The 17,617-nt window shown below is 55.9% G+C and overlaps 1 protein-coding gene across 4 annotated transcripts in view; it reads left to right on the top strand.

Moving 5' to 3' along the window:
- The window catches only part of PI4KA (phosphatidylinositol 4-kinase alpha), a 95,018-nt gene that overhangs the window by 64,699 nt on the left and 12,702 nt on the right, over positions 1-17,617 (top strand). For all 4 annotated transcript variants that reach the window (XR_010933173.1, XM_067699995.1, XM_067699996.1 and 1 more), the window contains 14 exons: positions 1,092-1,174; positions 4,715-4,785; positions 4,861-4,985; positions 6,041-6,122; positions 6,275-6,358; positions 6,455-6,544; positions 7,034-7,153; positions 8,774-8,866; positions 9,300-9,456; positions 9,685-9,812; positions 14,802-14,960; positions 15,222-15,373; positions 16,557-16,664; positions 16,834-16,961. Coding sequence is in view for 3 of the 4 variants with exons in the window: in XM_067699995.1 (XP_067556096.1) it covers positions 1,092-1,174; positions 4,715-4,785; positions 4,861-4,985; positions 6,041-6,122; positions 6,275-6,358; positions 6,455-6,544; positions 7,034-7,153; positions 8,774-8,866; positions 9,300-9,456; positions 9,685-9,812; positions 14,802-14,960; positions 15,222-15,373; positions 16,557-16,664; positions 16,834-16,961 (1,580 nt within the window). In the remaining variant the exon portion in view is untranslated. The remainder of the gene's footprint in view (positions 1-1,091; positions 1,175-4,714; positions 4,786-4,860; positions 4,986-6,040; positions 6,123-6,274; positions 6,359-6,454; positions 6,545-7,033; positions 7,154-8,773; positions 8,867-9,299; positions 9,457-9,684; positions 9,813-14,801; positions 14,961-15,221; positions 15,374-16,556; positions 16,665-16,833; positions 16,962-17,617) is intronic.

Below are 17,617 nucleotides of genomic sequence, written 5' to 3' on the forward strand. Positions count from 1 at the left end.
GGTCTTTTTTTTTACAAAGAATATATTTTCACAGAAAAACCAAGCCAAACCAAAACAGCAAAAGCCTGGGTCTAATCCTGGCACGTGTAGCTCCAGGAGAGGCCTCTGGGCCCGCTCGGCCTCCAGCACCTGCCGGCAGGGCTGTGGGCTGTGTCCACTCCCCGGTGTGCCCCACGGTGACCCAGGGCTCTCGGGCAGGCTCTCTAGTTGGCGGGTGGTTCTGAGAGCCCAGCACTCGCCCGAAGCTGCCTGCCGGGTCCCCTGGACTCCTGTCAGCACCGAGAAGCAGCCCTGAAGCCTTTAGTCCAGAGCCTGGCTTAGATCCCAGCCACCAGTTATCAGGAGAGCTTTCAGACAACAGCACACATTCTCGCCATGTGCACGAGGGCACTGGAGAGTGTCTGCGCTTGAGCCCCCGGCGCCCGTGGAGCCTTAATCTGAGAGGGTGGGTGCGGACGTCATCCACGCGCACTGCTGAGCTCGCGCCTGGCCGTCTCAGTGGAGCCCCAGATGCCAAGCGCCCTGCACCGGGGCCCTGGTTCAAGCACATGCCTTCCTTTCCTTTCTCTTCCTTTTTTCCTCAAGGGTAGGGATATTGTTTTACTTGTAAAAATGTCCGTGGTGCGTAAAACAGAATAGAGAAGAAAAGCATTGGATGGTAGAAAAGATGCTAAGGAGGAGAAATGCACGTCTCCGTTTGCTGGCCCTGAGTCCAGAGAGGCCCCCTGTTGCCGTCCCTTAGCTTTCCCTTCTAGAAATCAGCCACGTGCTCATGCGTGTATCCCACCCGCACACAGCGGGATGTGGGATCATACCTGTTCACACCTGTCCCGCTGCACCTTGCCCTTTCCTCCCAGCCGGAAGTCTCGAATATTCTGTAGCAGCACAGAGAGCTGCCTCTCATTTTGGTGGCTGCCTGATGCGCCGTTGGCTGATGGACATGCAGCCGGTGCCATTAGGACCTTGTGCATGTGACCCTTAAAACCCCTGGCTTGCAGGGGGCGGCTGCCCTCACAGCCTCATCCACCCGGGCAGCATTCCATCTGCTGGGGGATCAGAGCTTCAGACTCACTGTGAGCTGTTCCCTGTAGGGTCCTGCGCTCGACAGATCCTGACCGCTTCCAGGTAATGTTCTGCTACTTTGAGGATAAAGCTATTCAGAAAGACAAGTCTGGTAAGTTGACTCCTGCGGGCTTCTCGTAATGAACTGAGATTTAATAGTGTAAAAAAGAATACTGCATCCTGTTTTCTGTCTGTGTCAAGAAAATAGTTTCATGAGGCTATGTACTACATTGGAAAGATCAGTATAAAACATTTGACTCTAAAACATATACATCTTTCTGGCTCTGCCTCTGCTGCCAGGGGCCCGAGAGTAGAAGCACTGATGCTCAGATGTGCTCCAGCCCCCAGGTTTCAGTCCCAGACACCGTCCTCTGCTGAGGGACCCTGGGCTCCTCGGACGGTCTGGATGGACCTGGGGCATCTTGTGGCCAGGGAGCAGTAGTGCTTCTCAGGCGTCTGAGGCAGTCTGAGAGGACTGAGAATCAGGCTGCAGGGGCTCCCAACTAACAGATTATCAGAATTCGAGCATGGATACAGTATTTCTATTATCTTGCTTAAAAGAAAGGCAAATATACTAGGACGTATATATCCAAATACATTAGGAGATTACATATATATTATGTATGATTATATATACGATATCATGATTTTGTTTCTCCCGCTAAAGTGTTCGTGAAGTAGGGACGTGTAGTTGTTTTTCTCATGCAATCAAGAAAGAGGGAGCAGCAAGAAAGAGCCGCATGGTCCAGGGAGAGGCGGGGCACATGTGTAAGGTCACACCTTGTCTCAGAGTGACCAGGTAGGAAGGGCGCCCAACAGGTGATGGGCAGAGACGTCCCACGAGCAGCCTGTTAGAGGCACTCGTTAGTGGAGAGCAGAGAGCTCGCTGGGGGGCATCCCTCTTCTTGCCATGGGGGCTCCACACCTCAGCAGGCCTGCTGCCCACAAGGAGACCCCACTCGCTACCACACGTTTCCAGCAGGCCAGGACCTGTGGGCCACATCTGATTTAAGACTGCATCCTTCTTTTCCGGGAAAGTTTCAGGATACAAAAGTCTGTGTGAAACATGAGGACTGACAAGTCCCAGGATGCAGTGTCCTCAGACCCTGGGCTCACAGGGCCTTGGCGTGACCAGTCCCAACAGGGCGATACTCCCAGGGAGACAGAAACAGAATTAACCTCTCTAGGGTATCAAAATGTGCCCATCACCAAAACCCTACTGAGGTGAACCTAAGATAAGAATAGGAATTAAAACATGAAGAGATATTAAAATTGAGGCAGCAAAGAAAAAAAATTAAATGCATAGTACTGGCACTGTTTACCAGTTTTAGTATAAGGACACGATAAATTGTAGCATCATTGTGTTGGTCTATGTGCTGATTTATAAGGTATTTAAAAATTGAAGAGACTGAAATATTAGACCTGTGCTTTAATTAAATGCTTAGAAGAATATGATGGAGTTTATAAATGTGTTTATATATTTGATGAAATTTAGTATGCTCAATCCACAAATTTTTTAATGTATCTCATGTAATAATGCATTTATTCAGTAAATGGTATTAGCAATCATTTCAAGTATTCTCAGAATAAAAGTTTTTAAGAAACTAAACTAGTTCCTAAAATGTTAGGAAGAAATTATTCATGAAGTTATGTTATAGAATCTTTTTAAACAAATATTGTTTTTATTGATTGATTGCAAAAAGAATTAGCTTTTCAGATTCAATGAACAGTGTTTTACTATTCTTAAAGTCATTTTTTTGAATCATGCTTTCTGAAATTTCCTGGAGTCAATGGACACATACCTGCAGATATTCCCCAGTCTGAACAGATTATTCAATGGATTTACTCTTTTTTACACATTTTTCTAATTTACTCTCCAAGTGCCCTTGGATGGATGATTTTTTTTTTTTTTTTTTTTACAAGCATCCTTGATTTGCTAGATCCACAAGGTCTGGTTGATTAACAGTGTGGGAAAATGTTTTGAGGAATGCTGAGTAATGATTCTAAGGTTAATAAATTTGGCATTGATACAGTTAGTGGTGAGGAGTCTTAGGACTTCCCTGGTGGCACAGTGGATAGGACTCCGAGCTCCCAGGGGGGAGGGGTTCGATGCAGGGGGCCCAGGTTCGACCCCTCGTCAGGGAACTAGATCCTGCATGCATGCCGCAACTAAGAGTTTGCATGGCGCAACTAAGGAGCCTGCCTGCTGCAACTAAGGAGCCTGTGAGCCACAACTAAGGAGCCCAACTGCTGCAACTAAGACCCGGCGCAACCAAATAAATAAATAAAAATGAATAAATTAAAAAAAAAAAAAAGTAGTGAGGAGTCCTTCCCACGCCAGCACCATCAGCACACTGACGACTTGAGCAGCTTGTTCTTGCTAATGGAGAACTAATTCCCAGGTGTCTCGGGTACTATTTTTTTCTTCTGTTGAAAAATCAGTCCTTGGAGAAATCTTTTGAGAAATCACCTCAGGGACTGTGAGGTGCTGCTCCATGTGACCCTGCACAGCAGTCCAGAGGTTGGTTTGACTCCTGTGGGGCTGACGAGGAAGGACAGTGGGGGGCCCGGAAGCCCCCTCCGCTGGCAGCACAGGGATGGCCACCAACCGTCCTAGCTACACAAGGTGTGTCGTGGAGGAAACGTTGGTGTTTTCTCGCAGTTCTCTCGCCAACACTGTGGTTCTCCCGCTGTTGTTTTTAAAACTCTGCTCTACCCCATCAGCACTGACCACACTCAGTGCCCAGATCTTGGTGTCAGAACACTGTTCTCCAGTAGAAGGAACCCGGGCTCCGTGGAGGAATGGTGACTCTAGGGAGAGCTGGGGCAGCGAGAGTATAGGCTGAGCCCAGGGCACCTTGCAGGGCCAGAAAGTAAGGTCATGCCGAAACGAGGAGAAAGAGAGAAGGAGAAGGTGGGGAGGTGTGTTGCAGGGCCCAGGAGCCGACCAGAGGGAGCAGCCACACAAATGATGAGCATTCGTGAGTCCCTACTGACTAGACGGTTGAATAAATAAAACACGGGGAGGGACACGCCTTCAGGTGGAATTCCAGTTGCTAAAAGGAGAAAGAATGCGGAAGATAGAAAATGTCGACAAGAACCAGAGGGACAGCTGCCGCAGAACACACTGATAGATGGTTTCCAGAAGTGGAGGGCTCTGCGCAGCTTGACGTGTACAGGTTCTCGGGAGCCGCTGCCCCTCACTCCCTGCCCCAGAGTGAGGGCTGGACCTGGGGACTCGCATCTGAGGGTAGAGGGAGCATTCAGGGCCAGCCCACCAGTGACGGGGGCACCGACTTCACCCTACCCCCATAAGATGCGACCAGGAGGGCATTTCATCTGAAATCCCACGAGCTTGGTCCAGGCATGAGCGATCATCACACACACCTTGATTGAGGGACACCCTACAAGATGCCTGTGCCCTTCAGAAGTGGGGAGGACAGAAAGACTGGAAAGCCTAAGGAATCAGCACAGACTACTGGGCTCAGAGCCGTGCTGAGCGGATGCCAAGGGGTGCCCTGGACTGTGTCCCGGGACAGAAAGGGGGCCATGGGGGAAATGCAAGTAAAGCTGAGAGTTTGGGGGACAGTGTTGTATCAGCAACAGATGAGACGGTGGTCCCCTCTGTTGATGCCCTGCCCTCCTGTTGCAGGGATGATGCAGTGCGTGATCGCCGTTGCCGACAAGGTGTTTGATGCCTTCCTGAACACGATGGCAGATAAAGTAAGCCTTGTTGGAGCGCCAGTGCACGCCTGCCAGGGCCGTGCGGGGCCTGCAACCTGTCTCTTCTGAATCCAGGCCAAGACCAAGGAGAACGAGGAGGAGCTGGAGCGCCATGCGCAGTTCTTGCTGGTGAACTTCAACCACATCCACAAGCGCATCCGGAGAGTGGCCGACAAGTACCTGTCCGGGCTGGTGGACAAGTGAGCTCGGTTTCCTTCTGGTGTTGTGCGTGTGTTCACGTGTGTGCACATGTGTGTGGATGTTTGTGTGCACACGTCTAGATTTGGGATGCAGGGAAGGGTCGACCTTGCATCATCAGTACAGAGAAAAGTGGACTCAGAGTCACAGCTCTCAAAGGGCGGGGCAGCCCCCACAGGATGTTGGCAAGTGAGGAGTCAGTGGTCTAACCCTCCCCTGTTCAGAGTGGTCGGTGCTACTTAGAGCACATCTCCTGACCGGGTGTCGTGTCCCTGTTCTTGGGATCCCACCCTCCCTGCTGCAGAGCTCTGGGCTCACTCTGGGATGCTCACAGCCATCCTAAGTGCCGTCTCCCCGCCCAGGGCCCGGCCAGAGGACCTGGTGGAATTAGTTTCTCCCAGGCCCTCGGTAGGAGGGGAGCTCACTCTGAGCTGGTTCCACCCTGGGCTTTCCTTGCTGTATTGAGAGGCACGGCAGGCTCGTGGAACAGGTCCTCCCAGGTGAGGGCCCTCATGGTGGGCTGGGCCAGCCTCAGTGCACTGCCATGCCAGGCCTGCCTGCAGCTCCCGCAGGCATCCCCGGAGCCTGCAGCAGACACCATGTGCCCATCCAGGTAGGGCCGGAGGGCGTGTCTGAGCCAGGCCACGGAGCCTGCAGCCTGCTTCCCTTGGCCCAGGGCCACCTGCTTTGAGCAGCGGGGGGGTTTCAGTGGTAAACACTGCAGTGCTACACAAGCCACAGTTGTGGAACTGCGGAAACGGCAGGCCAGCTATCAGTTACATGCAAATTTTCTATTGTGTGGAGGGTCGGCACCCCCAGCCCCCCATTGTTCGAGGGTCACCTGTCCTGCCATGTTCCACGTGAGGGTACAGGGGCCTTGGTTGAAAACAGGGAGGATCCCTGTGGGAAGCAGGGAGTGGTCTGGCCAGCGCATAACCAAGATGATGGGGCCGGGGGGGGGTGCCGGGGCTGGGCAGCAGGAGGGGTGAGGGGCCTTAAGGAGCACAGCTCCTTGGACAGGTGGCTTCTGGGCCCTGAGAGGTGGCTCTGGGTGCAGATTCCCCCACTTGCTCTGGAGCGGGACGGTGCTGAAGACCATGCTGGACATCCTGCAGACCCTGTCGCTGTCACTGAACGCCGTGAGTACCCCGCCCACCCTTCTGAGCCTAGCTCATGCCACAAGCCGTGAATGGGGGGTTGGGGGGCTCCCATCACAGATGGGAGGGGTGGGGGAAGGGAGGGAGGTGCTGCGCAGGGACCTGCTTTGGAAGAGGGACCTGTGTTCTTTCAGGATATTCACAAGGACCAGCCTTACTACGACATTCCGGACGCCCCCTATCGCATTACCGTTCCCGACACCTGCGAAGCACGAGAGGTGGGCCGGGGGTTCGAACTTCAACACAAGGCTCTGGGGGACATGGTCCAGCCCTGTGTTCACTAAGCTCTGACAGCCCGGCGCACCCTCTTCCAGAGCATCGTCAAGGACTTCGCTGCGCGCTGTGCGATGATCCTGCAGGAGGCCATGAAGTGGGCGCCCACAGTCACCAAGTCTCACCTACAGGTACTTTCTTGAAATCATCAAAAAGCATCCTGGGGAGTTCCTTCCAGCCTTGCAGAGAGCTGTAGCCAGACAGCGTGCTGGAAATACCGACAGCACTGGTGTGAACTAGCAGACCAGGAACACTGGTCCAGGCCCAGGGTAATGGGACACCCTGTGGGGTGAGCATGCTGGTCAGGGGCCAGGAGGGCAGGTGTGGTGGGACTGGGGGGCAGGCCCAGGGGAGCCGACCGCTTATGGTAGGCAGGACTAGGGGTGCATGCAGGCTGGGTGAGAGTGGCATGGCCAGGAGCCTGGCAGGCCAGCAGGAACAGTGGCTGGCTCTGGCTCTGGCTCTGGTCCCAAGGGAGTGGCAGCCCGAGCGGAGCCATCTCTTCAGTGGATCAGGGCAGGCGAAGCCAGCCTTAGAGCCAGGGTTCCCTCCCCCACCTCACACGTGCTGCACAAGGCTTGCTTTTACCTTTAAAATAACACGGCGCTTCCCCGTCTCAGGAATACCTGAACAAACACCAGAACTGGGTGTCGGGGCTGTCGCAGCACACGGGGCTGGCCATGGCCACCGAGAGCATCCTTCAGTTTGCCAGCTACAACAAGCAGAACACCACCCTTGGGGTACGTGTGCCTCTGGGGAGCGGGGTCTCCAGCCGTGGGAGCCCTGCCCCCATATGGGGAGCTTGCGGTGTCTGTGGCAGACCCCAGGCTCGGGGGAGCTGCTCACCGTGTTTCTGACGGAGGTCTAAGTTTGATCCTTTATCAGGATCAGGTCCACGACGGACGAAGTGTCCTGCTGAACACGGTCAGCACGTTTTATGGTCACGCTGGCCTGGCCATCCATTGGACCGAGCTGCACCCCACGTCCTTGGCTTCGTCTCATTCTGCTCGAGGTTCATTTAGGGGCAGCACGTGCGCTGAGGGGTTCCCTCTGAACCAGATCAGAGATTTGCCTCAAAGCTGGTGGTTGGCAGCAGTGGCCTGTCCGGCAGTGGTGCGATTTGGCGTCTCCCAACCCTGGGGCCCAGTGCAGGGCCTCTGCGGTCCGTGGGAGCCCAGGTGGCCACGTGCACCTCTATGCTGCCCGCTCTGGGGTCAGGGGAGGCCAGGCGCCCAGGTGGGAAGGGAGCCGCCCCTTAGGCAGGCTGAGGATGCGGGCAGAGGCCAGCAGGGCTCGGTCCTGGTCCAAGGTGATGTTGCCTAAAAGATTTCGGGATTTTTCCACAGAAAAGTAGATTTAGGTTAGGTTTTTCCCTTTCCTGTTGCTCAGGAGGGAAGGACCCTTTTTATCTTGTGTTTTGATCGCTGGTTGTTGGGAGACCCCCGCCCTAGAGCCCCTGCCCTGCAGAAGGTGCAGCCTGTGGCCTGGCTGACCTCTCCGCCCAGAGGGGAGTGGGCTGGGGGCTGATTTGGGCACAGGAGCGGGGTCAGAGAGATGCAAGGGAGGGTCTGGCAGCTCTCAGTCCCTCAGGACTGTGCTCAGCCTGGCGAGAGGACCCCGTGTCCCCACTTCCTGGGGAGCAGGCCGAGGTCAGGGACAGTGAGTGGCAGAGCCAGTTTCCCACACATGCCTGCTCCAGGCCACTGTCTTCAAAAAATGTAATGCACTCTCAGGTCACCTTTTTAAAAATGAACCAGCTTAAAATTTTTATGAGAAAACTGTGTATTTTTTGTTTGTGGTCCAGTTTTACTGTTTATATCTTTTCCCCTGACCTTCTTTCCCCCCACCCCTACCACCCCAAAATAAAAAGTTGCCCAAAACCGCAGCATCTGAGGGTTGGTTGTCTCCAGTAGTGTCCGTGTATGACGACTGGCTGTGCTGGTGTGTAGGGAACAGAGCTGAAGGGACAGTGTGAGGTGGCCCTGGAGACACTGGGCGGGTCCAGCTGGAGGAGGGGCCTGGAGGGGTGGGCAGACTGGAGAGGCGAGGCCAAGGCAGGGGAAGTGGGGGCCGTGTGAGCCGAGGTCCCTTCCAAGTGTGGGCAGCCACACCAGTGGAGATGAAGTAGCTGGTCATGGAGCAAAGCTGTAGTCCCAGCTTCCTTCTGGAGATGTTTCAGAGTAAAATGTTTAAAACTCTGTTTTCCATGCGACCTGGCAGACCCCAGAGCGTGTTTAGAGGTGTTTCATTTTATTCACTTGCTATTGCTGGAGATTTTAATAACCCGGGTCTGAGCATGACAGCCTCACTGCACTGGGCTTTGGCCACGAGGGTGTGCAGTCACTGTCCCGTCTCTGCAGGCGACTCAGCTCACGGAGCGGCCAGCCTGCGTGAAGAAGGACTACTCCAACTTCATGGCATCCCTCAACCTGCGCAACCGCTACGCAGGCGAGGTAGCCGCCCGCTGGGTCGGGGCCCTCTAGCGTCCTCTCCTTCCTGGTGGGGGCGGGAGGTCTGTCTTGGGGGGAAGGTTTGGTTCTTGGAAGGAGTGGGAGCTCCTCTCTAGTCAAGTCTTGTGAATAAGAGAGCAACACCTTTCTTGGGAAAAAAAGTAATGTCCAACTCAAGAAGCACGTGGCTGATCTTGTTCAGCCCACGTGCAGGCAGCTCTGCTGTAGCTCAGTGTTGGATTCAGACATCAGGGCCGAGTCCCCGCCCTCGGGGACTGTCCAGAATGGTGGGAGCAGCACTTGTTTCTAGAGGAGGAGTTCCGGGGCACCATGCGCGGTGGCGGCAGCACCCAGACGAGCCTGTCACTCCGCGTGGGCAACGAAGCCCCGTGGTCCGGGTGACCAGGCCACATGTGCCTCCGCTGACCTTCCACAGGTGTATGGGATGATCCGCTTCTCAGACGCCACAGGCCAGACGTCTGACCTGAACAAAATGATGGTCCAGGAGCTGAAGGCAGCATTGGGCACGGGTGACCCTCAGCACTACACGGAGGCCATGTTCAAGCTGACGGCCATGCTCATCAGCAGCAAAGGTACCGCCCAGGCCCGGGCCACCTTGCTGTCCCAGGGAGCGAGTCCTGGCCACGCAGAGAGCCTGCGCTCCCCCGGGAGATCCCTGCGGCGTCACGCACAGGACTGGGGTGGGTGGGGCTGTAATTAAAAGGCCAGCGCTGTTCCGGCCGGTGCCAATTGTCCTGCTGACCCAGGGAGGATGTGGGTCGACCTGTCGGGGCCTCTGAACAGCATGCATTTGGTTCCAGACTGTGACCCGCAGCTCCTCCATCACCTGTGCTGGGGTCCCCTCCAGATGTTCAACGAGCACGGCATGGAGACGGCCCTGGCCTGCTGGGAGTGGCTGCTGGCTGGCAAGAATGGAGTGGAAGTGCCGGTAAGACGCCGGCTGCAGGCGGCTGCGGGGTGAGAGGTGGAGAGACAGTCCTGGCCCCTTGGATGACAAGCGTGGAGACCCCGGGAAAGCCCCTCACCCTACAGGGCCTCATATGTAAGCAAGACTGTGATATTAAAGCCTGCCCACAGGACTGTCACTGGAACCAGAGGGAGTGTGTTAAAGGACCCAGTGGTGCTTGAAGCTGTTATTTTTCTAAAGCTCGGCAGGGGGAGCCATTTCTCCACAAGTAGACACTTGTGTTTATCCACAGTGACCTGCGTCCTACCTGCCGACTCTGGGACAGCAGCCCTCCTGCTGGAGGGGCCCACGGGGAGGGTCTGCACACCCTTTCAGCTGATGGGATGAACAACCTAAGAACAGATTTATTTTTCAAAGATCCCATTAATTTTCACAGTAATGGGATTTGACATGTTTTTTCTGAGTTTCTTAAGATAATGAGATAAGTGGTCAGAAGGAGTGTTCTGTGTTTTTTGCCCCTGAGGGTCAGCTGGATAATTTCCAAGGATGGAACTGGAGTGTTCCAGGCGTGGAGGTGGCCGGCCGTAGTCGTACCTCCTCACGGAGTTTGTGTCCAGCTCACGGTGGCGGGCGTCTGTGGAGGGGCCAAGTCGGTTGTGTGGGGAGCAGAGACACTGGCCCCTGCCCCTCAGGAGGGAAGTCGATTGGGTCTGGGCTCTCGCCTAGCTGGCTGTGCTGTCTTCAGGGTTCCAGGGCAGGTCCCTGCCTGCGTGTCGAGGGTGATGGCAAGGGGTCTGCGCAGAGTCTTTGTGAGGATGAGCCGACCTGGCCCACCTCACGGCAGCTGTTGTCACTGCAGGGCAGGGGCTCTTCAGTCACAGCTACGTCCCACTCCGTCAGGACCTGTGCGTGTATTGTCTTCATCTGTGTTCACTGCTGTGTGTGATACACGCCTTGTAACAGTGCTGTCTGTGTTGTCAAATGCTTTTCCTAAGCCTTATGGGTGTATCCAGACCGTTTCCCCGTCCTCACTTACCTGTGTAAGCCTGGGTCTGTAGTTCTCCTCAGCGCTTCCTGGGCTGCAGGTGGGGGGTGTGAACTTGCAGCCTAGTTCACCTTCATCTCGTGCTTTGGCTGTTCTTCCTGGGTCTGTGATCCTAAGTTGCCTTTGGCATGTTACACACATCTATCATCTGTTGGCTTGCATTGTTCCTGGGGAGAAATCCACAAATTATCATCCTTTCTCAGTATGTGCTATTGTTTGTTTTTCCTTTTAGCTATTCTTAGGGTTTTTTTATCTTTGATTTTTAATAGTTTGACTCTGTTGTGCTTGGGTGTGGTTTTCTGTGTATCTTATGTTGGGATTCCTTGAACTTCCTAAATCTAGAGATGTCAGGTTTTTCATCAGACTTGGAAAGTTTCAGGCCAGTATTTCATTAAATATATTTTTTACCTGGTTCGCCCCTTCTCACTTGGGTTCCAGGGATGCCTGTGGTGCAGATGTTGTGACGATGGCAGTGTCCGAGGGTCGTCAGCATTCTCTTGGGTTGTTTTCATTCTTTCTCTCGCTTTGGTCCATTTTCATTGGCCTCCTTCCAGTTCCCTAGTACTTCCTCCTGCCTTATTCATTCTGTTGTTAAACCTTTTTTTTTTTTTTTTTTTTTTTTTTTTTTGCGGTATCTGGGCCTCTCACTGTTGTGGCCTCTCCTGTTGCAGAGCACAGGCTCCGGACGCGCAGGCTCAGCGGCCATGGCTCACGGGCCCAGCCGCTTTGCGGCATGTGGGATCTTCCCGGACCAGGGCACGAACCCGTGTCCCCTGCGTCGGCAGGCGGACTCTCAACCACTGTGCCAGCAGGGAAGCCCGTTAAACCATTTTTAATGTATTTTATTTCAGATATCATAATCCTCAGATCTAGTATTTCAGTTTCTTTTTTATACTTTGTATTTCTTTTTTATACTTTGTATTTTTTTCCCGAGAATTTCTGTATCTTCACCTTTTCTTTCTATCTTTTCTGGTAAATCTCTAAACATATTTATGATAATTATTTGAAAATCCTTATCTGGTCGGTTAGTTCTAGCATCAGGGTCATCTGTGTTCAAGTTTGTGACTGTGGACCTGACACTGTGTTTAGAAAAACAGTGGAGACTGAGGGGCCCTGCTGCTTTATCTTCTCCTTGTGCCTGGTGGCTGAAGTGAAGGCCGCACCCCCGAGGGGCTCATCTTGGCAAGAAGGGTGGGTTCTTCCTGCTTTACATCACACCTTCACATATTCCTTTTTTTTTTTTTTCTCTAGTTGCGGTGAGCAGGGGCTACTCTTCGTTGAAGTGCGCGGGCTTCTCATTGCAGTGGCTTTTCTTGTGGAGCATAGGCTCTAGGCACGCGGGCTTCAGTAGTTGTGGCATGCAGGCTCAGTAGTTGTGGCTCACAGGCTCTAAAGCACAGGCTCAGTAGTTGTGGCACACAGGCTTAGTTGCTCCGCAGTATGTGGGATGTTCCCAGACCAGGGATCAAACCTGTGTCCCCTGCATTGGCAGGTAGATTCTTAACCACTGAGCCACCAGGGAAGTCCCCAAGGAGGGGTTTTTATGCCAAGCAAATTGCTACGTCATTTGGGGTCTGTCAGACTCCAGTCTGTCCCCTCCCTCTGCCATCATCAGTAGCTTGGCTGGCTTGAGGTTTCGGCCTTGGCAGGTCCGTCCACCACTTGTGCCAGACCTAGTGCTGGCCCCGGGCTGTTGGGCTCATCCTTCCCAGGGAAATGTGATCTCTTTCTGGAAAGCAGCTCTTGGCAGCTCTTCACCTGCCCTCCTCAACAGCCCGACAGCTATGTGTGGGTTTGGTGTCACCAAGCTCTTGCTGTTGGCTCAGGGCTGAAGGCTGTCTGTCTCCCTGCTCCTGGCCTCTGCAACGATCTGCTGTCCAGGCCCAGCTATGCTCCACACCCCGAAGTGGGGGCCGTTCCCCTATATTTCTATGTCTTTAGTATCATTGCACCCTGGTTTTTCATTTTTTTTATTATCTGCCAATGTTTGCTGGTTATGGAGCAGTTGGAAGGTATGAGCACAAAAAAGGAAACAAAAATCGTTCGTAGCCCCAACTCAGAGGCGGGTGCTGCTGGAGTCTTTTGCATTCGTGGGGAGATAAAGCCCGAGCAATCTTATTGGTCTCATATAGCACAAGGGTCTGGGCCTTCGTTCCACTGAGACAGGAAAGAATTCTGGTCCCCTGGTTCTGTAACCCGTAACAAGAGCACAGGCCCAGACTGGCCCCCACCGTCCGGCAGTCTGTAAACGCCCAGACAAAATCCTCATGGCCCTCTCGGCCCCCCGACACTCCACGGCGAGCCTTAGTGAATCCTGTCAGGTCTACCTTTTATCTTTAAAGCATCTTCAGAATCTGACCACCTCCCAGCAGCCCGGCCCAGCCCCTGTCTCTCCCCTGCACTTGGAGACAACCCAGCCCCTGCTTTCCCCCCAGACCCCTCCACCTTCTCTACACAGAGGAACCAGGAAAATGGATCAGATCAGGACCCTCCCACGCCCGGACCTGTCCATGCTGCTTGTGCTCACGCAGAGCAGAGGTGGACGGTGTCTGACCAGCAAGGCCCCTCTGCCCCCTGTTGCCGCCACAGGCACCCTGCAATCCCTGCTGTCCCGGCCCCGGTGGGCTCCTGCTTTAGACTGCGGGTGCCACTCCCTCCCCGGCAGTGCTGTCCTCAAACAGGTTTTCTCCAGGGCTGGTCTGAGCTGTGTCCTCCACCTGGGGTCTCCCCAGCCGCCCTGCCTGAAATGCCGCCACGCCGTCCCCGCTTCCCTTCACAGCTGTTTGCCCCCAGCGGAGAGCGCCGTGCAGTCTGTAGGCTGCTTCTACTCAGCCTGGACCTGAGTTGTGTTTGTTCACACTCACGCCCCGAGCCTGGAAGGCAGGCCCTGGCCAAGGTGGTGACCAGGACGGGGGTACAAATGGTGGGCAGGCAACCTGGTGGGCTGCTCCCTTACCCTCCACCCTGCAACACGTTTGGCTGCAGGGGCGACCGCCGGGAGTCCATCCTTGTGTCGTGGATGGGCTTCTGTCTGCGCTGGACTCTGTCCTCACCTCATGGCCTCCAGATGGCTTCTGTGCCTGCAGGCAGGGAGGAGGGCAGAGGCGAGCATCACCTCCCTGCCTTCTTCCTCAGGGCTGCCCCGACTCCCACTGCTCACTCCTGCTAACGAGTGGGCGAGGGGACCTGAGACTGGCTGCCTGGCGCCCTGAGCAGCCATGGAATGGGAGGAGGGATGGGGTCCCCGTGTCCCCGCAGGGGCTCTGGATGCCCTGGAAGGAGCCGCTGGCTGTTGTCAGGCCACAGAGGCTGCTCCCCTGCGAACCCCTCACCCAGGCTGGTGGGGTCACAGGCTCCACGCGGCCCCCACAGTTCTTCCCTGAGCCTGGTTAGCGGCATAAAGGTGTCGTGTGGGGTCCATGGGGGTGGAGAGGAGGAACTGGGTTCTGGAGCCCACCACGCCCCTGCCACTGCCAGCCCAGAGGCCCTGAGCAGGCGGCCTCCCCTGCGTGGTTTCCAGGCAGTGCTGTCACAGGTGGGCTGCACCACAAAGCAGGACACCTCCTGGCTATGGTCCAGGAGGGGCTTCTGGTGAAAAAAGGCTGGAAAGTGGGATCATGGGGAGATCTTAGTGATTTTTTTTTTTCATACCTTCCTCGGTTTTCTAAATTTTGTTCAGTGAGCATATATTCCTTTTATGATTAAAAAAACAAAACAGGGGGCTTCCCTGGTGGCGCAGTGGTAGAGAGTCCGCCTGCCGATGCAGGGGACACGGGTTCGTGACCCGGTCCGGGAGGAGGCTGGGCCCGTGAGCCATGGCCGCTGAGCCTGCGCGTCCGGAGCCTGTGCTCTGCAACGGGAGAGGCCACAACAGTGAGAGGCCCACGTACCGCAAAAAAACCCTCAAAAAACCAGCAAGCCTTTTTCTGCGCCCCACGGAGGGGCTAACACCTGCATTCTTGCAGTTCATGCGGGAGATGGCGGGGGCCTGGCAGATGACAGTGGAGCAGAAGTTCGGCCTGTTTTCTGCGGAGATAAAGGAAGCAGACCCCTTGGCTGCGTCGGAAGCCAGTCAGCCCAAACCCTGTGCCCCCGAGGTGACCCCTCACTGCATCTGGATCGATGTACGTGCCCCCGTCTCCCCTGTGCTCCACCCACTCTTCCCCGGGGTCAGGACTCCAGGTTGAAGACTGCCCCACCTCGGGGGTAGCTGGCCCATCTCGCTCCCCACGCCCCGCCGGTCTCGTCCCTTTGCCCCGCAGACCCCACCTGCCCTCCTGTGGGCCTGAGCCCCTCCTTGGCAGGCAGTGGTGGCTCGAGGGTGGGCGGCCACCTGGCCCTGCCAGCAACATGGCCCCACCAGCAGCGTATCCCTTTCCGTCCAGTTCCTGGTGCAGCGGTTCGAGATTGCCAAGTACTGCAGCTCTGACCAGGTGGAGATCTTCTCCAGCCTACTGCAGCGGTCCATGTCTCTGAGCATTGGGGGCACTGCGGGGAGCATGAACCGGCATGTGGCGGCCATCGGGCCCCGCTTCAAGTAAGAGCTCACCTCAGGGCCTGCTCCCCCGGGTTTCCTGTGGTTGGTCACTTGTTCACCAGAAACTGACCGAGTCCCCAGTACATGCAGGGCCCCTGGGAAAGGCATCCGCACATGATGGCCGAGGCCACCATGCCCTCTCGGGGCTGAGGACATGGGGCAGCGTGCTGTCCACAGCAGGGAAGTGTGCAGGAGGTGCTTCATGTGGGGACCCGGCCAGCCAAACACTGGGGGTGAGCAGCAGCAAAAGGATTCTGGTGACACACTGGAGAGGGAAAAACGGCCAGCTGTGTGGCAGAGCCTGGTGTGACAGCTCAGGCCCATTACCCTCTGAGGCCGATTGTGCCAATTGCACACCAAGCCCTGTGCAAAACCAGCAACACCGGGGGAGGGCACACACCCCAATAGGCAGCATGTGGCCCAGTGGGCCTCAAACCAGGTGTGGTGGTCTGGGGCGCTGTGTACACAGCAGGAGGGCCTGGCCTGGCATGGGGAGGGCTCTTGACTGGGCCTGCAGATACCTGGGGGGTCAGATGGAAGGAGGGTGAGGGGCCCCTGCAGGTGGGCACCACTCCCTCTACCTGTTCCCCTCCCTGAGCTCTTGACTCATGTTCCTGAAGCCCACTGGGCACGCCCTCGGGCCGTGCTTCTCAAACCAGTACCCAAGGGCTAGTTTTCTTTTTCCCTAATTTTCAGTCTGTGTGGACCTATACTTTTACAAATTGCAACGAGAATGGGTTAGTAGGAGAGGATCCATGCTGGACCGTCCCAGCCATGGGAAGTGGCCATGGAGACGAGCAGGAGGGCTGCCCATTCCTGACCAGCGCGTCTGCAGATGCCTGCAGGGCAGCCCTGATCTTGCAGAATCCAAGCAGATTGTTCTTAGAACCTGAGTTCTACCTTCGTAGTCCCCGTAGGTGATGGTACCTCAGGGAGTGGTTTGCAGTTTGTGGGACCAAAGCTTCTGGCCGAGGGGCAGAGTCACACACACGTTGTTTTCCCCCCAACAAAAGTGAAGGTTTAAAAATCCTTTCGTAAGGCATCAGGGTACAGTAATCCGAGACAGGTGACCACCTGCCCGATCCACAGCCCTGGCGGGAGGGCTCTGCCGCCTGCAGGTGGGCCCTGAGCTCAGGGAGAGGTTTGCAGGAGGCGCCACTCGCTGACCGGGGCCCTCTTGCAGGCTGCTGACCCTCGGCCTGACCCTCCTGCACGCGGACGTGCTTCCCAATGCGACCATCCGCAACGTGCTCCGCGAGAAGATCTACTCCACTGCCTTCGACTACTTCAGGTGCTGCCCCCACCCCACCCCCAGCCCCCAGGCCTGGGTCACTCGGCCTGCTGGGTGCCGACCCCCGGCTTAGTGGCCCGACTTCTCATTAGGAGGCTGCGCGCCCCACCTTGCCGCGCTTCCTGACTCCTAGACCCTGGCACTCACCCTCGTCCCTGGCTGTTTGCAGTTGTCCCCCAAAGTTCCCTACGCAGGGAGAGAAGAGGCTGCGTGAGGACATAAGCATAATGATTAAGTTCTGGACCGCCATGTTCTCAGATAAGAAGTACCTGACCGCCAGCCAGCTCGTTCCCCCAGGTGAGCCCCAGCCTCAGCTGTGCTGCATGGTCACCAGAGGCCCATGCCTGCCCGGTCACCTCTTCTCTGGCCGCTGCTGGGGAGCGGGAAGGAGGGCAGCGTCTCCAAGCAGACAGGCAGACACCCCCCGGTGTAACTTCCCAGCGCGGGGCCGTTCTCAGGGGCCCCCTGCATGCCCGACAGTCTGTATTGGACTACAGCCTATGTGCTGGGAGGGATAGGGCACGGTCCATTGTCACCTGGTGGGGCCAGTCTTACCGGCAGGTGACTCCAACATGGGGGGTTGTGGGAACGTCCCCTGATTCCAGGCACTTGCCCTGCAGCAGTTGGGGACCAGGGGCAGTTTTCTGGAAGAGGTGACGTGTGAGCTGCATCTTGGAGCATGGAGGGTGGACGGGGTCAGGGAAAGGCGCTGAAGTGGGAGCCAGCAGCCGCCCCACAGGAGGAAGCCCTGCTCTTGTTTCTCTGAAGCATGTAGCTGGTCACGCGCCCAGGCTGGGGGAGGCGCGTGTCTCTGCAGGCAGACCCACATGGACAGCCTGGCCGCCACAAAAGGGAAAAGCAGGCACAGTGATTGTAAGCAGCTCTTGGCTCCACTCAGAGCAGGGCAGGCAGCCCTGCCATCTGTCCCCACGGGTCCCCGAGTCATCGCCATG

The sequence above is a fragment of the Pseudorca crassidens genome, chromosome 12 (genome assembly GCF_039906515.1).
Source record: "Pseudorca crassidens isolate mPseCra1 chromosome 12, mPseCra1.hap1, whole genome shotgun sequence".
Classification (NCBI taxonomy): Eukaryota; Metazoa; Chordata; class Mammalia; order Artiodactyla; family Delphinidae; genus Pseudorca; species Pseudorca crassidens.